General features: G+C 42.8%; 1 protein-coding gene across 12 annotated transcripts in view; it reads right to left on the reverse strand.

Moving 5' to 3' along the window:
- LOC132817175 (DNA-binding protein SATB2-like) overlaps positions 1–19,953 on the reverse strand; it is a 171,927-nt gene that overhangs the window by 123,837 nt on the left and 28,137 nt on the right. For all 12 annotated transcript variants that reach the window (XM_060827423.1, XM_060827413.1, XM_060827416.1 and 9 more), the window contains exons 4-5: positions 1,062–1,188; positions 547–670 (exon numbers count right to left, since the gene is read on the reverse strand). In XM_060827423.1, coding sequence (XP_060683406.1) covers positions 547–670; positions 1,062–1,188 — 251 coding nt within the window. The remainder of the gene's footprint in view (positions 1–546; positions 671–1,061; positions 1,189–19,953) is intronic.

The raw sequence follows: 19,953 nt of genomic DNA on the forward strand, positions 1-19,953 counted from the left end.
CCACCCTTTCATAGACATACTCCTGATGTACTTTTGCTGCTGCTTTCTCCCCAGCTCTGCCTTATCCTACAACCTGCATGGACAGGATGAATAGACAATGTCTTTTCCCCAGGGTCGGAGAGTCCTAAACTAGAGTGCATAGGTTTAAGATGAGAGAGGAAAGATTGAACAGGGATTAAAGTGGCAACATTTTCAAGCAGAGGGTGGTTTGTGAATGGAATGAGCTGCCAGAGGAACTGGTGGAGGCAGGTACAATTGCAACAACGAGTAGGAAGGGTTTAGAGGGATATGAGTCAAGTGCTGGCATATGGAGCTAGATTAGGTTAGGAGATCTGGTTGGCATTGATGAGTTGGACAGAAAGGTCTGTTTCTGTGCTGTACAACTCTACGTCCAATCTGAAACATTAACTCTGCTTCTCTCACGTCATGGGGGCTGCCTGATCTGCTGTGTGTTTCCAGCATTTGCTTTCTGGTTTGAGTTTCAGATTTCCAACAATTTTGCACTCATATAGGTAAATAAAGTGGTTTAAAATCTGGAAGTTCAACCTGGGAGAGAGGGCACTCTTTGGCTAGTGTGCTCTGGTTCATCTCTTTTAGCAGCTCCTTCAATGCGTTCCTGACAGTGGCGTGGTTCCACTGTTCTGCCGGAAGGTCCTCAAATTTTGCACAGCTGTGAAACACAAAACAGGAAAGGGTTTTTTGGGGGGAGAAATCAAAACCAACAAATCCACACCCACACCAAGCTATTGGCCTAGCGACACAGGGAACATATATCTTCCACAGTCTGTTATAGATCACAAAACTAGCCAGAGGCACAATGGGGCAGGGTTAAGCTACCACGTTGCAACGCATTTTGTTTTTGAACCCTCCTGTTTTAGACTGATGAGTTTCTCCCACTCCAGGCTCATTCTAAAACTTCTTTTAAAAATTCAAAAACTTTGAAGGGGACCAAAAAAAAAGTCAGGAGAATGCAGTGAGCCTGCAGATTCTGTACAGTTACAAACTCGTTTCACACAGTGTCATTGGCTGCGGCAATTGACAGATGTTTGGAAAGCACCCACCTTTGTAATTGGATTTTCAGTGTCACAACATGATGAACATCTTGTAACATGTCAGCTACTGTTGCATCTGGTGCTTCAGTGAGATAATTCAGGGGCAGAGGACTCCACTTCCCAACCTTGATCATCCCTGCATTGATTTATAACAAAGGTCTTAAAAAGGTCATCAATAGGTGTGAGTCAGCACAAAGGAATAACAAAATAAAATAGCTTAACCATCTCCCTGATCCCTTCCCCGGAGAAATCCTTCACAGTTAACACACTCTTTGCTTTATCAATTGTATCTCAGTAATACCACATGTGTGAATATTCTCACCGAACAAGGTAATAAAAGTACTTTCACTTAATTATATTGGTTATATTAATTTTAATTAAACACTCTGAACATTCAAATTAGGCAGAACGTTTTAGACCCTTTAGTAAATTTCAAGTTATTCATGTGTATAGGTTTAGTTTAATCGGGGCCATATTCCCTACTGTGCTTTGTAGAGCTGGTGTGACACACGTATGTTGGTGAGCCAATAAGTAACATGAAAGTAAAAAATAGAAAATATCACAATGGTGAACTTGCACAAGCAGAAAGCAAGCGAAAGTTTGTCCAATTGCTTCAAAAAAGCGAATCAAACAACCTTACAGCCTCTGTAAAGTTATGGGATGTTAAGAACGAAGTCTAACTTCAGTGTGGATGTAACACAGGCACTCAAAGACCTGTCACCTGTTAAAACAGGCTGTCTAATGTTCTGTTATAATCAATAAGCACAGTAAGTACACCTGGCAGCCAGGTCGCCATGGGCAGGTTTATAGATCTACCAAAGTTGGAAGGAATTCCCATCGTCATGGTGAAAGTGAAATTTGACACATTCTGTAATCCACATTCTCTGATTTATATTCTGGAAGACACTTCAACAATTAAGAAGGATTTCCCTTCATTCCCTAAGGGGATATTAATGTTGTTGCGATATGTATTAGATCATTCAGATGCTAATCCATCACCCCTCCCACCATTCGCCCTGGAATTTTTTATCCCTACCCACCAAGCTTATCCTGGTTCTCTCTGGCTACTTGCCCTCTTGGTTAGACTGGTATTCCTCCCTTGTTTCCATTTAAGGTTAGCATCCTCTCCCTCCCCAGATCATATGTGACGCGAGGTAAATACAGGAAGAGATTTCAAGAAATGGAACAGAGATTATTGTTGAAAGATTTAACCAGAAATTGCACTAAAGGGAGATTATTGCCCATTGACAAGCAGACAGGTTCAAAAAACCATCAGTCGACATAGATTAGATTAGATTAGACTTACAGTGTGGAAACAGGCCCTTCGGCCCAACAAGTCCACACCGACCCGCCGAAGCGCAACCCACCCATACCCCTACATTTACCCCTTACCTAACACTACGGGCAATTTAGCTTGGCCAATTCACCTGACCCGCACATCTTTGGACTGTGGGAGGAAACCGGAGCACCCGGAGGAAACCCACGCAGACACGGGGAGAACGTGCAAACTCCACACAGTCAGTCGCCTGAGTCGGGAATTGAACCCGTGTCTACAGGCGCTGTGAGGCAGCAGTGCTAACCACTGTGCCACCGTGCCGCCCACAAAAATTGGTACAAATGCAGTAAGCAACAAATGTTTCACTAGAGCATAGGATCATAAGCTGTGGCCCCTGCGAACACCTGACTCCCTGCCCTGACTTCATAGTCCGTCCATTTAGCTATCCACCACTAACCTTGAGCACAGCATCTTGAGACTTTTCAGCTCCACTTTTTATTCAAATGTGGTTATTTTTAAAATTGTAAGTCGATCATTTCTTTGCAAACTAACATAACTACATTTTGCTACAATAGCTTTAGTTTCTTTGGATAATTAGTTACCTTTTTCTTTGGTTAGATTAGATCAGTGAAGGCCAGATGGTATTGTATACTACTCTAGTATTAAGTGAGAAAATTATCTTTCTGTAAGACTCGCAGAGGAACTTTTTTATAAAACAAGGATCCAAACACGCTTGCAAAACATTGGTTGACTCCCTTCACAATGATGTAAATTTGCTGATAAGAAAATACACAACCCAACAATCTATGGTTCTCTTTCTTGCACGAGTATGTAAACATACAATGCAAGTCCTGATAGTTAAAATCGTTATCAGATAGAAGAATATTAGGCTCTGAGTCTTGTTATTGCACGTAAAACTGTACTTTGAATAAAGACGATGAGCACTGACCAACGTAATTATTACACAAGGTCTCACTTTTCAAGAACAGATCAAAACAAACATTTCATAGAATTGAATATTATAATAGGTTGCCCCTTCACCGACTATGGAAAATTGAAAGCAGTGGTTTCATTATAAATTAAGGAAACACCTATCGATGGAAAGACACAGCCCCAAGTATTCAAACCTAGAATATAGATTTAGATTGGTTTTGAAGCTCACGAGTCTCACATTTGGGGATTAAGGTAACTCTCATTTTTGATTATAACCTTTTAATATTACAACTATTCCTCTGTATTGCTTACAGTTTAAACCTCAGATTCTCTAGTAGGAATCAGAACTATCCATTTTTCTCAAGTGCATCTATTCATGCCATTGTGCTTTTTGTAGAAACGTAGAAAAACAGGAAGTACTAGGGAAACTCAGCAGGTATGGCAGCATCTGGAAAGAGAGAAAATAAAGTTGATAAATATGCTAAGACTTCGACAGAACATCCAGAGAGACCAAGCAGTCTTTTTGAAGGACAGTATTGCTTGCTCTGAATGAGAGAGTTACCTAGAAAGGGTGCTCTAAACAAATTCTCATCTCCCACCATCAAATGATTTGCTTGAGTCAATAGCTCTATCTGACTGTAACATAGAAGAAAACACAAACTACTAGCTGCACTTCAAAAGTTGGTAAAAGAAGAACATTCCCAACACTTGCCCGGTTGAGTGGGGAGCAATCCTCAGCTATGTAAAAACCAGTCACCTCAATGGCCCTTCACTTTGGTTGTCCATGAGCTAGCCAGACTAGACACTGATGTGACAACCTTGAGTGAGGCCTGCTTCTCACACCAAGGCAACCTGACAGAACACAACACGAGCTATACCAGCTATCGGTCACAGGGACATCAAGGTGAACAAGGCCTCTTCAGTGTCACCTTTATGGTGAAGTAAATAATTGTCACTAAACTCTAAAGCCTCCTAATTAGCTATTCTGAACGCATTGTCAATGTCTTTCTCCCTCCAAGACATGCAGCATGCAAGTCCCATCAGCATTTCAGCTGGACAAGGTCAGCTCCACACTGATCTCCATGCACCCATCCAGAATGACCCTGCTATGGATACATCCTTAGTGGTTTCAGGAGCTGGTCATGACAGTCAATCAGGGAATGGAATGCTCAGCAAGTGGACATGTACACTTGGAACTCTATGCACAAAAACAGCTGATCATCAACAACATCTTTCAACAAAAAGATTACTTTGCCCCTACCTGCATGCATCTGGGCTCCTGTGTTCTAGCAGCAGATACAATATATCTTGGTGCATCAGTTCAGGATTAAAGAATGTTCTACATACCAAGACTACATGATGGTAAAGATGTTTAGAATGGGCAGCTAGTTTATTTAACTGGTGCAGGCTTAATGGGCTGAATAGCCTCTTTCTTTTCTGTAAGTGTTCTGTGGTTCTAATAGAATTGTACAGGCCATCAGTTTATTCTCCTGAAGTTTCATTACAAGCCTAAGCCCAAGAACAGAACTACAAGTAACCCAACAGATGCATTTTAAGTCAACAATTCAACATTTTACACCCAGCAAGCCTCATCTTCTGATCCCACCACCACTACCAGCTAGAAGGACAAGGGCAGCAAATACACACGCAAGATCCCATCATGCCACTCACCATCCAGACTTGGAAATATATCACTATGCTGGGTCAAAATTCAGGAACTCCCTCCTTCTTGGCACTTTCTTCTATGTACAATGAATAGAATTCAGTGTTCAATTCAGCTCACCACCACTTTCTCCAGGACATTGAGGGATGGACAATTAACAGGAGAAAGTGAGGACTGCAAATGCTGGAGATTAGAGCTGAAAATGTGTTGCTGGAAAAGCGCAGCAGGTCAGGCAGCATCCAAGGAGCAGGAGAATCGCGTTTCGGGCATAAGCCTTCCTCAGGAATTCCTGAGGAAGAGTTTATGCCTGAAATGTCGATTCTCCTGTTCCTTGGATGCTGCCTGACCTGCTGCACTTTTCCAGCGACACATTTTCAGCATGGACAATTAACAGCCAGCAACACCCATGTCCCATGAATGACCAAGAAAGAACTTCCAGTAAGGTAATCAGATCCAGCATTAAAATGAACTGGGACTGGTCTGATGATAATAGCTGAGAAATCCATGATCTGCTCACAATAATTAGGTCAGTTCATCAAGCTTGCCTGGCTGAGACAACCAGCTAACCATGAAGCAAGCTGTACCCTTCACCATGAACATAGGAATGTCTATAATGACTGTTGGATTATATTTGCTGCTACTTGTGACACTCAGACACAGACCTCCACACTGATCGACACAGAGACTGACATTCCTCATATCTCCAAGAAGCCAATCTCCACTCATATTCCACATCCTCGTTGAGCTATTGAAGTGACAACTCCCTGCAATGGGAGTCACTCTTGCTGGTTCCGTCCTAGAGATTTTTGTCTGTAAAAGGGAGACGAGGCGAAGGGCAAACTCTCAAGAACAACCGAGATGTGCATCTCTATCATTCACCGGAGTTTGAGTGACCCTGCTATGGATACATCCTTAGTGGTTTCAGGAGCTGGTCATGACAGTCAATCAGGGAATGGAATGCTCAGAAAGTGGACATGTACACTTGGAACTCTGACGAACGGAATCCCTGAGGAATTCTGATTCCCATCATGTTGCCATATGAACTCTTATCCGAAATATCCCCAAAGTAATCTCAACCAATGACAGGTGAGGCTTCATTTGTAAGTGTTTAGATTAGAGTGGTGCTGGAAAAGTACAGCAGGTTAGGCAGCATCCGAGGAGCAGGAAAATCGGTGTTTCGGGACTGATGTAGCCCGGAGCAGGTCACTCTCAGTGAGATAGCGTGGGTTGGAAAGCCCGGAGCTAAACACTCTCGGAGGTATGGTGTGGGCTGGAAAGCCTGGAGCAGGACTCTGTTGCAGTGGAGAAAGAAACATGGACTCTCTTTAAGTTTCTTTTATTCTATTCTAAGTTAATGTGAATGACACTTATGTACGAGCGATGGTACACATTATTCACTGTATTTTATATTGCATACACATGGGAAAAACAAGATATTCTATGTTCTATTTAAGTCAAAATCAGTTTTTAATCCTTTCTGAACCTGCTCAGAATCCAATGGCAAAAGAATCAAGGTTGTGAAGAAAGAAAACAAAAATATTTTTGACCAGCCTCAAGAAGCTTGGAAAGTCAAACCAAGGGAGCACTTCTACAGTAAATGGTAAGGTCCTGAGGAGTGTTGTAGAATAGAGAGACCTAGCAATACAAGTACATAGTTGATTGAAAGCGAGTGGGGAAGAAGACATTTCGCATGATGGCCTTCATCAGTCAAGGCACTGAGGAGAGGAGTTGGGATGTTAAGTTACAGTTGTATTAGTCATTGCTGAGGCCACACTTGGATTATTGTGTACAGGTTTGGTCACCCTGTCATAGGAAAGACATAGTTAAACTGGAAAGAGTGCAAAGAAGATTTATGAGGATGTTGCCAGGACAGTCGGCCTGGGTTATAGGGAACTTCATTCCTTCGAACATAGGAGAATGAGGAGTGATCTAAGGGGGATAGATAGGATGAATGCATATTGTCTTTCTCCCAGAGATGAAGATTTGAAAACTAGTGGGCATAGGTTTAAGGTGAGAGGGGAAACATTTAAGAAAGACCTGAGGGGCAGCTTCTCCATGCAGAGAGTGGTGAATATCTGGAAAGAGATGCCAGGGAAAGTGGTTGAGGCAGGTAGAATAGCAACATTTAAAAACATTTGGATAGGTACATGAGTGGGAAGGATTTAGAGGGATATGGGCCAGATGTGGGCAACTGGAACTAGCTGAGTGGGCACCATGGTCAGCATCAACCAGTCTGAGCCGAAGGGCCTGTTTTCATCTGTATTTTTATGACACTATGACTTGATAGATAATGGAGAGTTATTATTATCCAAACAAAATATTAGAGTTGCTATGCAATGATGGAACATTCCCAAAAAGTAACCTGTCCCTTTATCTTTGAGATGCTAATCAATCTGCTATGCATTTCAGACATATTTTGTTTTCAAAACAGTAATATACAGGAGACTAGGTATTACTGGTAATAACAATAATGATTGAAGCTAAATGGCATTATATAACATTCCTTCACCCACGCCTTAAAATGAAGTATTAACCTGTTTAACATAAATGAGTTTGTGGCACTTCTAAGATGCAATCAGATGGATTTAAGACAAATGTTTGAAGTGTCTGTCCACTGGTTCCACTGTCCCTCTGATCCTATCAAAGGTTTGTTTTCTTGTCCAGAAGCTTCCTCCAACTACACACACACACACACACACACACACACACACTCTCTCTCTCTCTCTCTCTCTCTCTCTCTCTCTCTCTGGGTTCATCTTAGCTATGAGTCCCCTCTCGAACTCTGCTGATCCTATTCATATGAAGCTATTGACCACTCAGCTTCATGTCCTGGCCCCGATGCTACCTGACATGGCTAATGGTTCCTTCTCATTCTGTCTCATTATCCCTCGAAAATCAATCCAGGATCTTTTCGTCTTTGCTAACTACCATCCTATCTCCAATTTATTTTAGTCTCCAAGGTCTTTGCCTGTGCTTTCAGCAACCCCCAAATTCAGACATTTTTTTTCTAGAACTTCACGTTTCAATCCCTCCAATTAGGTTTCTGTCCCTCTCAGGGTACCAAAGTGGCTCTAAGTAAATTCAAAAACAGACTGTATAAAAAACTGACTTTCCCTCCTTGTTCTCCTCAACCTGTCTGCAGCCTTTAACACAGATGGCCACACCATCCTTATCCACCATCCCATCTACCTCCCACCGTCGCCCAGCTAGACTGGACTGGATTCACCTGTTTCTTATTTATGTAACTGTAGCCAGAGAATCACTTGCGAGAGTTACAGCTGGGGGAAAGGCAATTATGATGCGATTAGGCAAGATTTAGGAAGCATAGGATGGAGAAGGAAACTGCAGGGGATGGGCACATTAGAAATGTGGAGCTTATTCCAGGAAAAGCTACTGTGTGTCCTAGATAAGTATGTATCTGTCAGGTAGGGAGGAAGCTGTAGAGTGCGGAAGCTGTGGTTTACGAAGGAAGTGGAATCTCTGGTCAAGAGGAAGAAGCAGGCTTAATTTAGGATGAGATGTCAAGGCTCGGTTAGGGCACTTGAAGGTTACAAGGTAGCCAGGAAAGACCTAAAGAGAAGCTCAGAAGAGCCAGGAGGAGACATGAGAAGTTGTTGGATGATAGAAACCCTAAGACTTTCTATAGGTATTTAAGGAATAAAAGAATGACGAGAGTAAGATTAGGGCCAATCAAGGATAGTAGTGGGAAGTTGTGTGTGGAGTCAGAGGAGATGGGGGAAGCACTAAATGAATACTTTTCAACAGTATTCACTCTAGAAAACGACAATGTTGTCGAGGAGAATGCTGAGATACAGGCTACTAGACTAGGTGGGATTGAGGTTCACAAGGAAGAGGTATTAGAAATCCTGCAGAGTGTGAAAATAGATAAGTCCCCTGGGCTGGATGGGATTTATCCTAGGATCCTCTGGGAAGCCAGGGAGGAGATTGCCGAGCCTTTGGCATTGATCTTTAAATCGTCATTGTCTACAGGAATAGTGCCAGAAGATAGCAAAGGTGGTTCCCCTGTTCAAGAAGGGGAGTAGAGACAATCCTGGTAATTATAGACCAGTGATCTTCACTTCAGTTGTTGGTAAAGTGTTGGAAAAGGTTATAAGAGATAGGATTTATAATCATCCAGAAAAGAATAGTTTGATTAGGGATAGTCAGCACGGTTTGGTGAAGGGTAGGTCATGCCTTACAAACCTTATTGAGTTCTTTGAGAAGGTGACCAAACAAGTAGATGAGAGTAAACCAGTTGATGTGGTGTATATGGATTTCAACAAGACATTCGATAAGGTTCCCCACAGTAGGCTATTGTACAAAATGCGGAGGAATGGGATTGTGGAGATATAGCAGTTTGAATCAGTAATTGGCTTGCTGAAAGAAGACAGAGAGTGGTGGTTGATGGGAAATGTTCATCCTGGAGTCCAGTTACCAGTGGTGTACCGCAAGGGTCGGTGTTGGGTCCACTGCTGTTTGTCATTTTTATAAACAACCTGGATGAGGACGAAGAAGGGTGGGTTAGTAAATTTGCAGACGACACTAAGGTCGGTGGAGTTGTGGATAGTGACTCAGAATGTTGTAGGTTACAGAGAGACATAGATAGGATGCAGAGCTGGGCTGAGAGGTGGCATTTGCAGTTTAATGCGGACAAGTGTGAGGTGATTCACTTTGGTTGGAGAAACCGGAATGCAAAGTACTGGGCTAATGGTAAGATCCTTGGGAGTGTAGATGAGCAGAGAGATCTCGGTGTCCATGTACACAGATCCTTGAAAGTTGCCACCCAGGTTGACAGGGTTGTTAAGAAGGCATATCACAGTGTTTTAGCTTTTATTAACAGAGCGATCGATTCCGGAACCATGAGATTATGCTGCAGCTGTACAAAACTCTAGTGCGGCCGCACTTGGAGTATTGTGTACAGTTCTGGTCACTGCATTATAAGGAGGATGTGGAAGCTTTGGAAAGGGTGCAGAGGCGATTTACTAGGATGTTGCCTGGTATGGAGGGAAGGTCTTATGAGGAAAGGCTGACGGACTTGAGGTTGTTTTCATTTGAGAGAAGAAGGTTGAGAGGTGACTTAATAGAGACATATAAGATTATCAGAGGGTTAGATAGGGTGGACAGGGAGAGCCTTTTTCCAAGTATGGTGATGGTGAGCACGAGGGGACATAGCTTTAAATTGAGGGGTGATGGATTTGGACAGATGTCAGAGGTAGTTTCTTTACTCAGAGAGTAGTAAGGGTATGGAATGCTTTGCCTGCAACAGTAGTAGATTCACCAACTTTAAGTACATTTAAGTCGTCATTGGACAAGCATATGTATTACATGGAATAGTGTAGGTTAGATGGGCTTTAGATTGGTATGACAGGTCGGCGCAACATCGATGGCCAAAGGGCCTGTACTGCGCTGTAATGTTCTATGTTCTATGTTCGATGTTCTATGTTCTATGACTTCCCTTCCCATTTCCGCATCGCTGGTCTCTCCCAGGTATTTATCCTTGAGCCCCTCCTATTTCTCATCTATGTGCTGCTCTGTGGTGACATCAGCTGAGAACACATTGTCAGTTTCGACACATACATGCCACCCAACTGCACCTCACTATCTACCTCTACCACTGCACTTTTGAAATTGTCACAATACTCATCTGCCTTCAAATACTGGAAAAACAAACATTTTTCTCAATTAAATGTTGTGAGGATTGAAGCCACTGTCTTTGATTCCTGCCACAAACCCAACTCCATCACCATCAGTTCCATCCCTTTCCTGGCAACTGTTTGCAGTTGAATCAGACTATTCACAGCAGTGGTGTCACACTACCCCGAAAATATGTTTCCAAACCAGGTCACTGCTGTTTATTTCCACCTCCATAACATTGTCCAACTCTACCCTGACCTCAGCTCTCTGGCTATCAAACTCCTCAGTCATGCCACTGCTACCTTCAGACTTGATTACTCCAAATCACTTCTGGTTGTCATCCCATGTTCAACCCTCTGTAAATGTGAGAACTTCAGAAACTGCTCCTTGTGCTTTAACTCTCAGCAAATGCCATTCACCCAATGCCCTTGTGTTGGCAAATCTACACTGGCTTTCTTCTAAAATTCTCATTGTTATTTCCAAATCCTTCCATTCCTTTGTCAACCCCTATCTCTGAGTTCTCGTCCAGTCCTACAATCCCTCTGAGATATCTGCATTTCTCTCATTCTGGCCTTTTAAGTATCTCCCAATTTTAATTGCTCCATCATTGACAAAGCTATGCTTTCAAGTGCCAAGATCCTAATATCTTTGAAATTTATTTCCTAAATCTTCTCTTTCTTTTTTAAAATCTACCACGCCAACCAATCTTTTGATTATGCACCCTAATGTGGTTCTACATAAGTTGCTGTTCCATTCAGCTTTGATATTGCCTCTGTAAAGTATGTCGGACATTCATAGAGCACCTTCCACATAATACAATGTGAGTTGCTGTTATCTATCATGATGATATGGTTTTCCCTCTAGCTGTTGCAAGACAGTGTGTTAAGAAATCAGACTCCTTTCAGAGTTATGGAATGCATCCAAAGCACAAAAGTTCCCCCCATCCCCCACCATAGGCATGTCACTGATGTTTATCATTCAGCATATTAGCACACTGTCATTTAATCTTAACGATGGGAACCTTAGTTTCATTGTTTTTCTTAAGTGAGTAAAACTCATCACCAGTCCAAACCTGCTCTTTATTATTGTTCCAAACACAAGCAATTCTATAAGCACTGTGGACTTGCATAATGCCTGTCCCTGTACTCGCACCACAGAATATTCACTGTCTCCCAAATCAGGATGCCACAAATGGTTAAAAAAATTTCAACTTGAACAGTTGTGAGGACATTGGGCAAAGGTTCTTTGAGGAAAGGTTTTCTCTGAATTTTGAGAGCGCATCTGCTGTCTGCAAGTAACCAGAGGCAAATTTTAACCAAGTGCACTTGTAACTACAATTCTCAGAAATCATTAACTCATTGAAAAAGCTTTCTGGTTCAAATTAAAATGTAGCCAACATAAAGAGAAAGTAATGTGATGATAAATTCCAACAGCTCCACTCCCAGCATCAAAGCTGTCAGACTGGTTCTAATAGCATTCAGTCTCACCCTTCGGATGATCTTTTTGACAATTGACAATATCCAATCACAGTGATTAAAAGTATTGTTTTCTTCTAAAACACGACCACACTGGCCAATTGGTTAAAACATTAAATCTTATCATAACATTCTTACAGCTGCTCTGCATGAAGGTGATACCAACCCAGCTGAAGGTTACACACCGTTTCCCATTATATAAGCATTATAAGCTGAGAATCACATCCATCACATGGACAAGCATTATTTTCCATTGTACAACAACAATTTACTTTGATGTACTACCTTTAACAAGGTAGTATATCATTTGGTATTTCACAGGACCATTGCAAACAACAGATAGTAGGAGTGAGGATAGGCCATTTGGCCGTTTGAGCTCCATTCAATATGATCATGGCTGATCACCCAGATCAATCACCTGTTCCTGCTTTCCACCATATCCATTCATCTCTTTAACCTCATGTGCTACATCTGATTCCTTCTTGAAATCATCCCAATGTTTTAACCTTGACTTCTCTCTGTGGTAACAAACTTCACAGACTACCACAGTCTTGGTGAAGACATTTTACCTCATACCCTCAGATTGTTATGTCTGGTTCTTGATTCTGCTGCCATTGGGAAAATCCTTCCTGTATCTACTCTGCGGAGTGCTGTTTGAATTTTATAGCTTTCTATGAGACTCCTCTCATTTTCTCGAGTGAATATAATCCTAATTGATTCAACCTTTCCTCATACGTCAGTCTCGTTATCCCAAGAATCAGTTTATTGAATTGAATTTATTGTCACATGTACCAAGGTGCAGTGAAAAGCTTTGTCTTGCAAGCATTACAGGCAGATCGCAAAGTTAAGTAGCATAGATAGTAAGTAATAGGTAAACAGCGGCAAAAACAAAAACACAAGTACAGGCGAATGTTAAGAGTTTGTGAATCCATTCAGTATTCTAACAACAGTAGGGTAGAAACTGTTTCAAAACTGGCTGGTGCGTGTGTTCAGGCTTCTATATCTTCTCCCCGATGGTAGAGGTTGTAGAAAAACATTGCCAGGGTAGGATGGATCTTTGAGAATGCTGGCGGCCTTTCCTTAACAGTGGGCCTGGTAGATGGTTTTTATAGATGGGAAGTTGGCCTTTGTGATTGTCTGGGTTGAGTTCACCACTTTCTGTAACCGTCTCCAATCTTGAATGGTACAGTTGCCATACCAGGCAGTGATACATCCAGGCAGAATGCTCTCGATGGCACACCTACAAAAGTTGGCAAGGGTATTCGCCATCATGCCAAATTTCCTCAACTGCCTGAGGAAGAAGAGATGTTGTAACCAGTGCATCCACATGAAACGCCTAAGAAAGCTTATTGTGGATGACCACTCCCAGGAGCTTGACACTCTCCACTCGTTCCACCTCTGTGCTGTTAATGTGTAGGGGGGCATGAGTAACATCCTGCAGAAAGTCAGTAATGTGTTCCTGGCATTGAGAGCTAGGTTATTCTCAGTGCACCATTTTTTCCAGGTCTTCAACCTCCCGTCTGTAGTCTATTTCGTCGCCATATGAGATTTGACCGACTATGGTGGTGTCATCAGAGAACTTGTAAATGGCATTAGTCTGGTATTTCGTGATGCAGTCATGGGTATACAGTGAGTACAGTAGGGAGCTGTGCACGCAACCCTGAGGGGCTCCAGTGTTAGCGGGGATGAAATATTGATCTTCACTGATTGTGGCCTGTGGGTCAGGAAACTGAGGATCCAGTTGCAGAGAGTGGGGCTTAGTTCAAGAGCACTAAGTTTAGTAATCAGTCTCGAGGGGATAATAGTATTGAAGGCTGAACTGTAGTCAATGAGTAGGATTCTTACATAGCTGTTCTTGGTGTCAGGATGTTCTAGGGAGGAGTGAAGCGCAAATTACATGGCATCTGACGTGGATCTGTTGGTCTGACAGGCAAATTGGAGTGGGTCAAGAGTAGTGGGGAGGCTGGAGTTGATTAATGCCATGACAGTTTAGCAAAGTTTTCATGCGTTCCCTCAATAGCAAAAACATCCTCAGTTTAGCTTGGAGCCCCTTAATGAAATATTCGGACAGATGATAAAAAGCCTGCCAAAGAGGTAGAGTTTTAATGAGTGTCTTAAAGGATGGAAGAGCAATGGAGAAATTTGGATGGCACACCCACCACAATGTGCACTTTTCTAAAAAATAATTCAAATATTAATGTGGAATTTGAACTGATAGTCTCTGCATCATTAACCTAGTGCCATAGTCAATACACCAGCAAATCTGACCTGTCAGACACCTATCACATGGTCGCTGGCTTCCCTCTCCAAAGCAGTTACCTATCAGATAGTTGGACAGTCACAATAATGGCATTTTCTATCCTATATATTGCACAAAATAACTCACACAATGAAGACTGAGCAACCCACTTATCCAAAGAATCAGCAATTTGTTTGCTTAAAGGGAGTACATAGGTTTAAATTAGTCTGAATTTGACTATGACGTTTACCAGATTAAATAAATTAATTACTTTATTATGTATTAATTTGGTGACTCAACTTGATTACTTCTCTTTGGCTCTTCCCCATGCACTTCCAATAACACATGTCCTTGGTGAGTTTATTACCACAGAACTCAACCAAAATAATTTGACAACAGATGCACTAAAGGCTAGGTTGGAATCTTCAGGAAATGAAATAACCGCACAGAGGCCAGTGTCCAGTCACCAAAATCACCCCTTATTTACAAGTGCACAGTACACTAGCTGTGGACAGCCAGTTCGGAGTTTGTCCTCAACTGAGGAGATTCCACTCTCCTGGTTATTTCTTAAAAAACTTTTTCTTTTTCCCCCACACTACCACCTAACAGCAGTAGTGCTTATATTTTCCCCAGCACCCATGTTGTGTGTGTACAGGTGTGAGACACAGTGAAAGACAACAGGTGTACAAATCTTTATTCAATTTCCACTGACAAGAAACGCCCGAGTGGCCAGTGACAAGCTGTGCCCTTCTCATCAAAGGGCAATGCTGTGTGAACAAACAGTGAAGGGGAGGGCAGGGGTTAAATCAAAATAAAGTTGGAGGGGGAGATAATGCACTCTACACCCTGCGGGGCCCACCTTTTCCTGAACACTGCCCTGGTTATACCGGTCAGTAAAGGCTTTCCTGAGTGGTCCAGATTAATAACCCCAATCAATAACCTCATAGTTGACGAGGTCCACTTGGTCGCAATCACTCTCCCTCTCCCTGTTCCCATTCTGAGGAGGCAGGCCTGGCCTTTCGTTTGTAGCTTCTTCGGTGACACTTTCGCCCCCCAGGTCCAGTTTCTCCGACTCGGACTCAGACACAGGCTGCATGTACTGGACCTTGGTGCATCTCTTTCTTCCAGAATGTTTTGGAACAGTCTCCTCCTCTTCTTCTAGTGGTGATGGCATTGAGGCCACATCCATTTCAGACCCAGAAGTTTCCTCGATACTAGACTTGGAGAGTACACCTGTGGTTTTGCCGGGCCTTCAGGCTGTTCTGGGGAGCCAGGTATGTTTTGCTCCTGTCCTGTTTGTGAGATAATGGCTTTCAGGTGATCCACATGTTTGTTCAGGACTGTAGCCCCGTCCTCAACTTTGTAAGTCTCTGGAGCTGACCTTGCATCAACCTTGCCTAGTATCCATATAGGGCTAAGTCCATAGCTCCGGCACCAAACTTCATCCCCTGAATTAGATTGTCTCTCTTGCATATTTGCATTTGGCACCAGCCAAAGTCCAGAAAGCATTAGCCATTGGGCATTCCTCTTCATTGGACCACTGGTGAGCCAACGCTATCCTGAAACCATATAGGGAAGCTTCACATGCCAGCACTACCTCTCGCTTTGGATCATAGTGGGCCAACACCTTAGATGATGATAGCTGCTTTTCACTTCCGTAGAGGATACTTCTTGGTTTCATCACCATTTCCAAGCTGACCGTTTCAATAGCAGGTGTAAGGGTGCCAAAATGGAGGCCATCTTATGGATGAATTTTCCCTCATAGTTCACTAATCCAAGGAAAGACCTCAGCTCCGGTACAAACGTGGGACCCAGGGCTCCTTTGATTACCATCGCTTTGTCTTCCAACGGGTGTAACCTGGTTTTGTCAACTCTGTGATTCACAGAGTTAATTAGGATGCCTGGAACACACATTATTCCCTTCTAATGCATTCACTCACCTGGGAGAAATATTTAATCACTATGTCCAAGTTTGCCAAATGCTGTTTATTGGTCTTCCCCATTATTAATATGTCATCCAGATAAATGGCAATCTGAGGTAGCCCTTGTAAAATATCGTCCATAGTCTGCTGGAAAAGGCGCAGGCTGATGATACCCCAAATGGCAGTCTTATATATTGATATAAACCCTTATGGGTGTTAATTGTGGCATATTTCTGGGACTCCTCATTCAGTCGCAATTGCAGGTAGGCGTGGCTTGTGCCCAGCTTCGTAAAGGACAGCATACCCGGCCAACATTGCGTACGAGTCCTCTATGTGAGGGATTGGGTATTATCCAGCTGCAAGAAGTGGTTTACCGTCTGCGTGAAATCCTCACAAAGGCAAACCGAGCCGTCAGGCTTCACAATCGGTCTGACTGATGCTGCCCGTTCCACAAACTGCACTGGTTTGATGATCCCTTTGCCCTTTACTCACTAGTGCACAGTACACTGGCTGTAGCCAGCAGCTCGGAGTCAGTCCTCAACTGAGAAGATTCTAATCTCTTGGTTACATCTTTATTTCATTCTAAGTCCCCCTGTTTATATCTTTTTTTATGTTGTGATCCCCCTGTTCATATTTTATTTTCTAAAATGAAGAGATTCTATTCTCCTCGTTATACTTTTTTTTAAGTCCCTTTATTTATTTTTTTTTAGATTAGACTAGACTTACAGACTAGACTTACAGTGTGGAAACAGGCCCTTCGGCCCAACAAGCCCACACCGACCCGCCGAAGCGCAACCCACCCATACCCCTACATTTACCCCTTACCTAACACTACGGGCAATTTAGCTTGACCAATTCACCTGACCCGCACATCTTTGTGACTGTGGGAGGAAACCGGAGCACCCGGAGGAAACCCACGCAGACACGGGGAGAACGTGCAAACTCCACACAGTCAGTCGCCTGAGTCGGGAATTGAACCCGGGTCTACAGGCGCTGTGAGGCAGCAGTGCTAACCACTGTGCCACCGTGCCGCCCACGGTGATGGCCTTCCTGGCGCAGTCAATGTTTGTCTCAGTGTGCATTCTGGAGAACAACTTTAGAGCATGGAGTTCTGTTTCATGGAGCTGACTTGGAACGAATCTGGATAAAAACCACTGCGTCTCTCCCCAGACTTTCTTTGCAAAGGTACATTGCACAAGGTGATGTGTGATAGTCTCTAACCCCTACCACACCTCCACTGATTCGTGTACCCTTGAAGAAATGGACAAAGGAAAGCTGGGTGGGTGCTGAGAGCCAAACTCTTTCTCACTTCAGTTATCATCCCAAGAGATTTTATGGAAGCATGTTTAAACAAATATTTGTATTCAGGCAAAATGATTATTGCAAGGCAGTTGGACAAATTCGTGAATGAAAAGGTAGGCTTTAAAGGACTTCTCATAAAAGGGGAGAGAGAAAGAGAGCGAGAGCTTTGGGGATGGAATTATGGACATTCCAGATAGGTGAAAGGATAGGGAAGTTCCATGCAGGGATCTGAACATGAACGTGGTATTTTTAAATACAAGTGTTGATGAACTGCAACCCAATGTCAGTCAGTGATCCAAGAGTTAGCGGGAGAACAAGGCGTGGTGTAAAATTGGAAACAGGAATTGAACACGGAAGCATAGGCCTGGACTGCTGTAATCTATATATTTGGTGTTAGGTGGTCAATTTACTTACTATGCATTCAGGAAAACATTAAAGCTCCTTCTAAATGTCCTCTAAATATTTCTTAAAGTCCTCCTCAAAGTGACTACACACACAAAAAGGCAAGTTTAGTATCAAAGCAAAGTCATATGTTCAATGTTACTCTCTGCCTGACTATGTGCACGCTCTGCTCAGAATTACTTCTGAATACTAAATGTCCTTTAAACTACAGAGAGCTATGAATTTCCTTCTGTTCTTCCTTGTGAAATGAGGTAACCAGACACTGTTAAGTAAAACTCGCCTTGCCAAAAAGCTCTATAAAGCAGTCAGCTGCCTGCATCCAATCTACATGGGTCAAAAAGGAAACACTTCCTCAATACTGGTGAAAATGCTTTTGGCATGGTACACATTCTAGATCCCCTACTGTGTGGATACAGGCCATTTGGCCCATCAAGTCCACATGTTTAAATATCTGATGATTTATACAGTCAGGAAATGTATTTTGTGATGCAGTTGAGTGTAAATACAGTGACACAGAATCTACATCACAGAAGCAGGCCATTTGACCCATCAGACCCATATCTTCATGCCGCATACCAGTCTTCCCCCATCCTAACTCATTTAACCTAATTAGCATAAATTTATATTCCCTATCCATTTGTCTAGCTTCCTTTTAAACTATTCACCTTAACTGCTCCTTCTGAAGTGATTGCCTCATTCCAATCAATCTCTCAGTATAATTGTGTCACTTGGTGCCACACAAGTACTGGGCAATTGGTGTTTGTTATATAACAGCTGTAAGGTCCACAATGCACCGTGACATTGCAAATATTAGCCAGAAGCAACCCGACATTAAATGACTTTAATTGAGAAAGAGATAGAGCCCAGCGTATAAGTCAAGGCCAATGGGAAAAGCCCTTTGAGTTTCAGATCAACATTTAGAAAATAATGTGCAGCCAATTCCTTCAGGATTTTGCCCCACTCCTTAGGTCCACCTGTGTACTGGCTCAGGTGGGAGTGGGTAAGCCCAGGTCGATCTATAGCAACATTAGCAAGGTATTGCCAGACAAATCCCAGGGAACTCTCAAAATTCCACACTTCATTTTGGCAAGTATCTATAACCAAATTCAGGGTGGATGAATTAACTTAACCTAAAATGACTGCATTCACAGTAAGAATAGGGTCCAATTGGTTCTGAGTCAGCTCTTTACTAAAAAAATGCATAACTAATTAAACATTCAATCTCTCCCCTTAACTGTGTATCTTATTCAGCTTCAAATATGCATGCAATCTTCCATTAAGTAAACTTCAAACCTTTGCCTCAACTGTTCCCTGTGGCAATTTCTTTCATGTGGTACCAAACTTTGGAGAAATTTCTCTTAAACCCTCTCCCCACTGACATCCAAAACTGAGGGAGCTACCCTTCGCTATTCAATTTCTAAACCAAAATCTCTATTAAATTTCTTCTGCTTGAACAGACATAGGAGTCCTACCATTTGTCTTTCTTCATGATTATAGTGTCCTATCCAGGCACCATCCTGGTGAATCGATGCTGAACGCTATCTATTGGTGGAATCTTCCCAACTGGAATGCTCGGAAGCGATAGCATGACAGAAGGATAATCGGATGGGTAGTCTGCAGAGAGATCTTCCACCACTTTCCCACTGTGTCAGGAATTCTGAGCAACAAAGCCTTCCTCCACCAATTGTGACCCACGGATTGTCAATTAAACACTTCAAGACCTTTTCGCACCACTGCTAGGATTAGCTCTTTTCCCAGCAAGTTAGCAAACTGCATCCTGGATCTGCCTCAATCTGGGACACAGGTGGCATGACTAGGGGCCATGACCCTCGTTATTTAGACTTCCCCCGCCCCCCCCAAACAGCAACCACCACCACCCAAAATAAAATTCCTCTCAAGCCTACTGTTCCTGGATTTCTGGTTTACAAAGACACCAGCAGCAGCAACCTCTGGGACAGTGCGGTGACTCCACAGTGTCTCTGCCTCTGATTATTAAGCACCTTCAAGTGGGAGTAGACATCACTATCCCAGGAAGTGACCCTGGCAGAAAGCCCA

Source organism: Hemiscyllium ocellatum, chromosome 7 (genome assembly GCF_020745735.1).
Source record: "Hemiscyllium ocellatum isolate sHemOce1 chromosome 7, sHemOce1.pat.X.cur, whole genome shotgun sequence".
Classification (NCBI taxonomy): Eukaryota; Metazoa; Chordata; class Chondrichthyes; order Orectolobiformes; family Hemiscylliidae; genus Hemiscyllium; species Hemiscyllium ocellatum.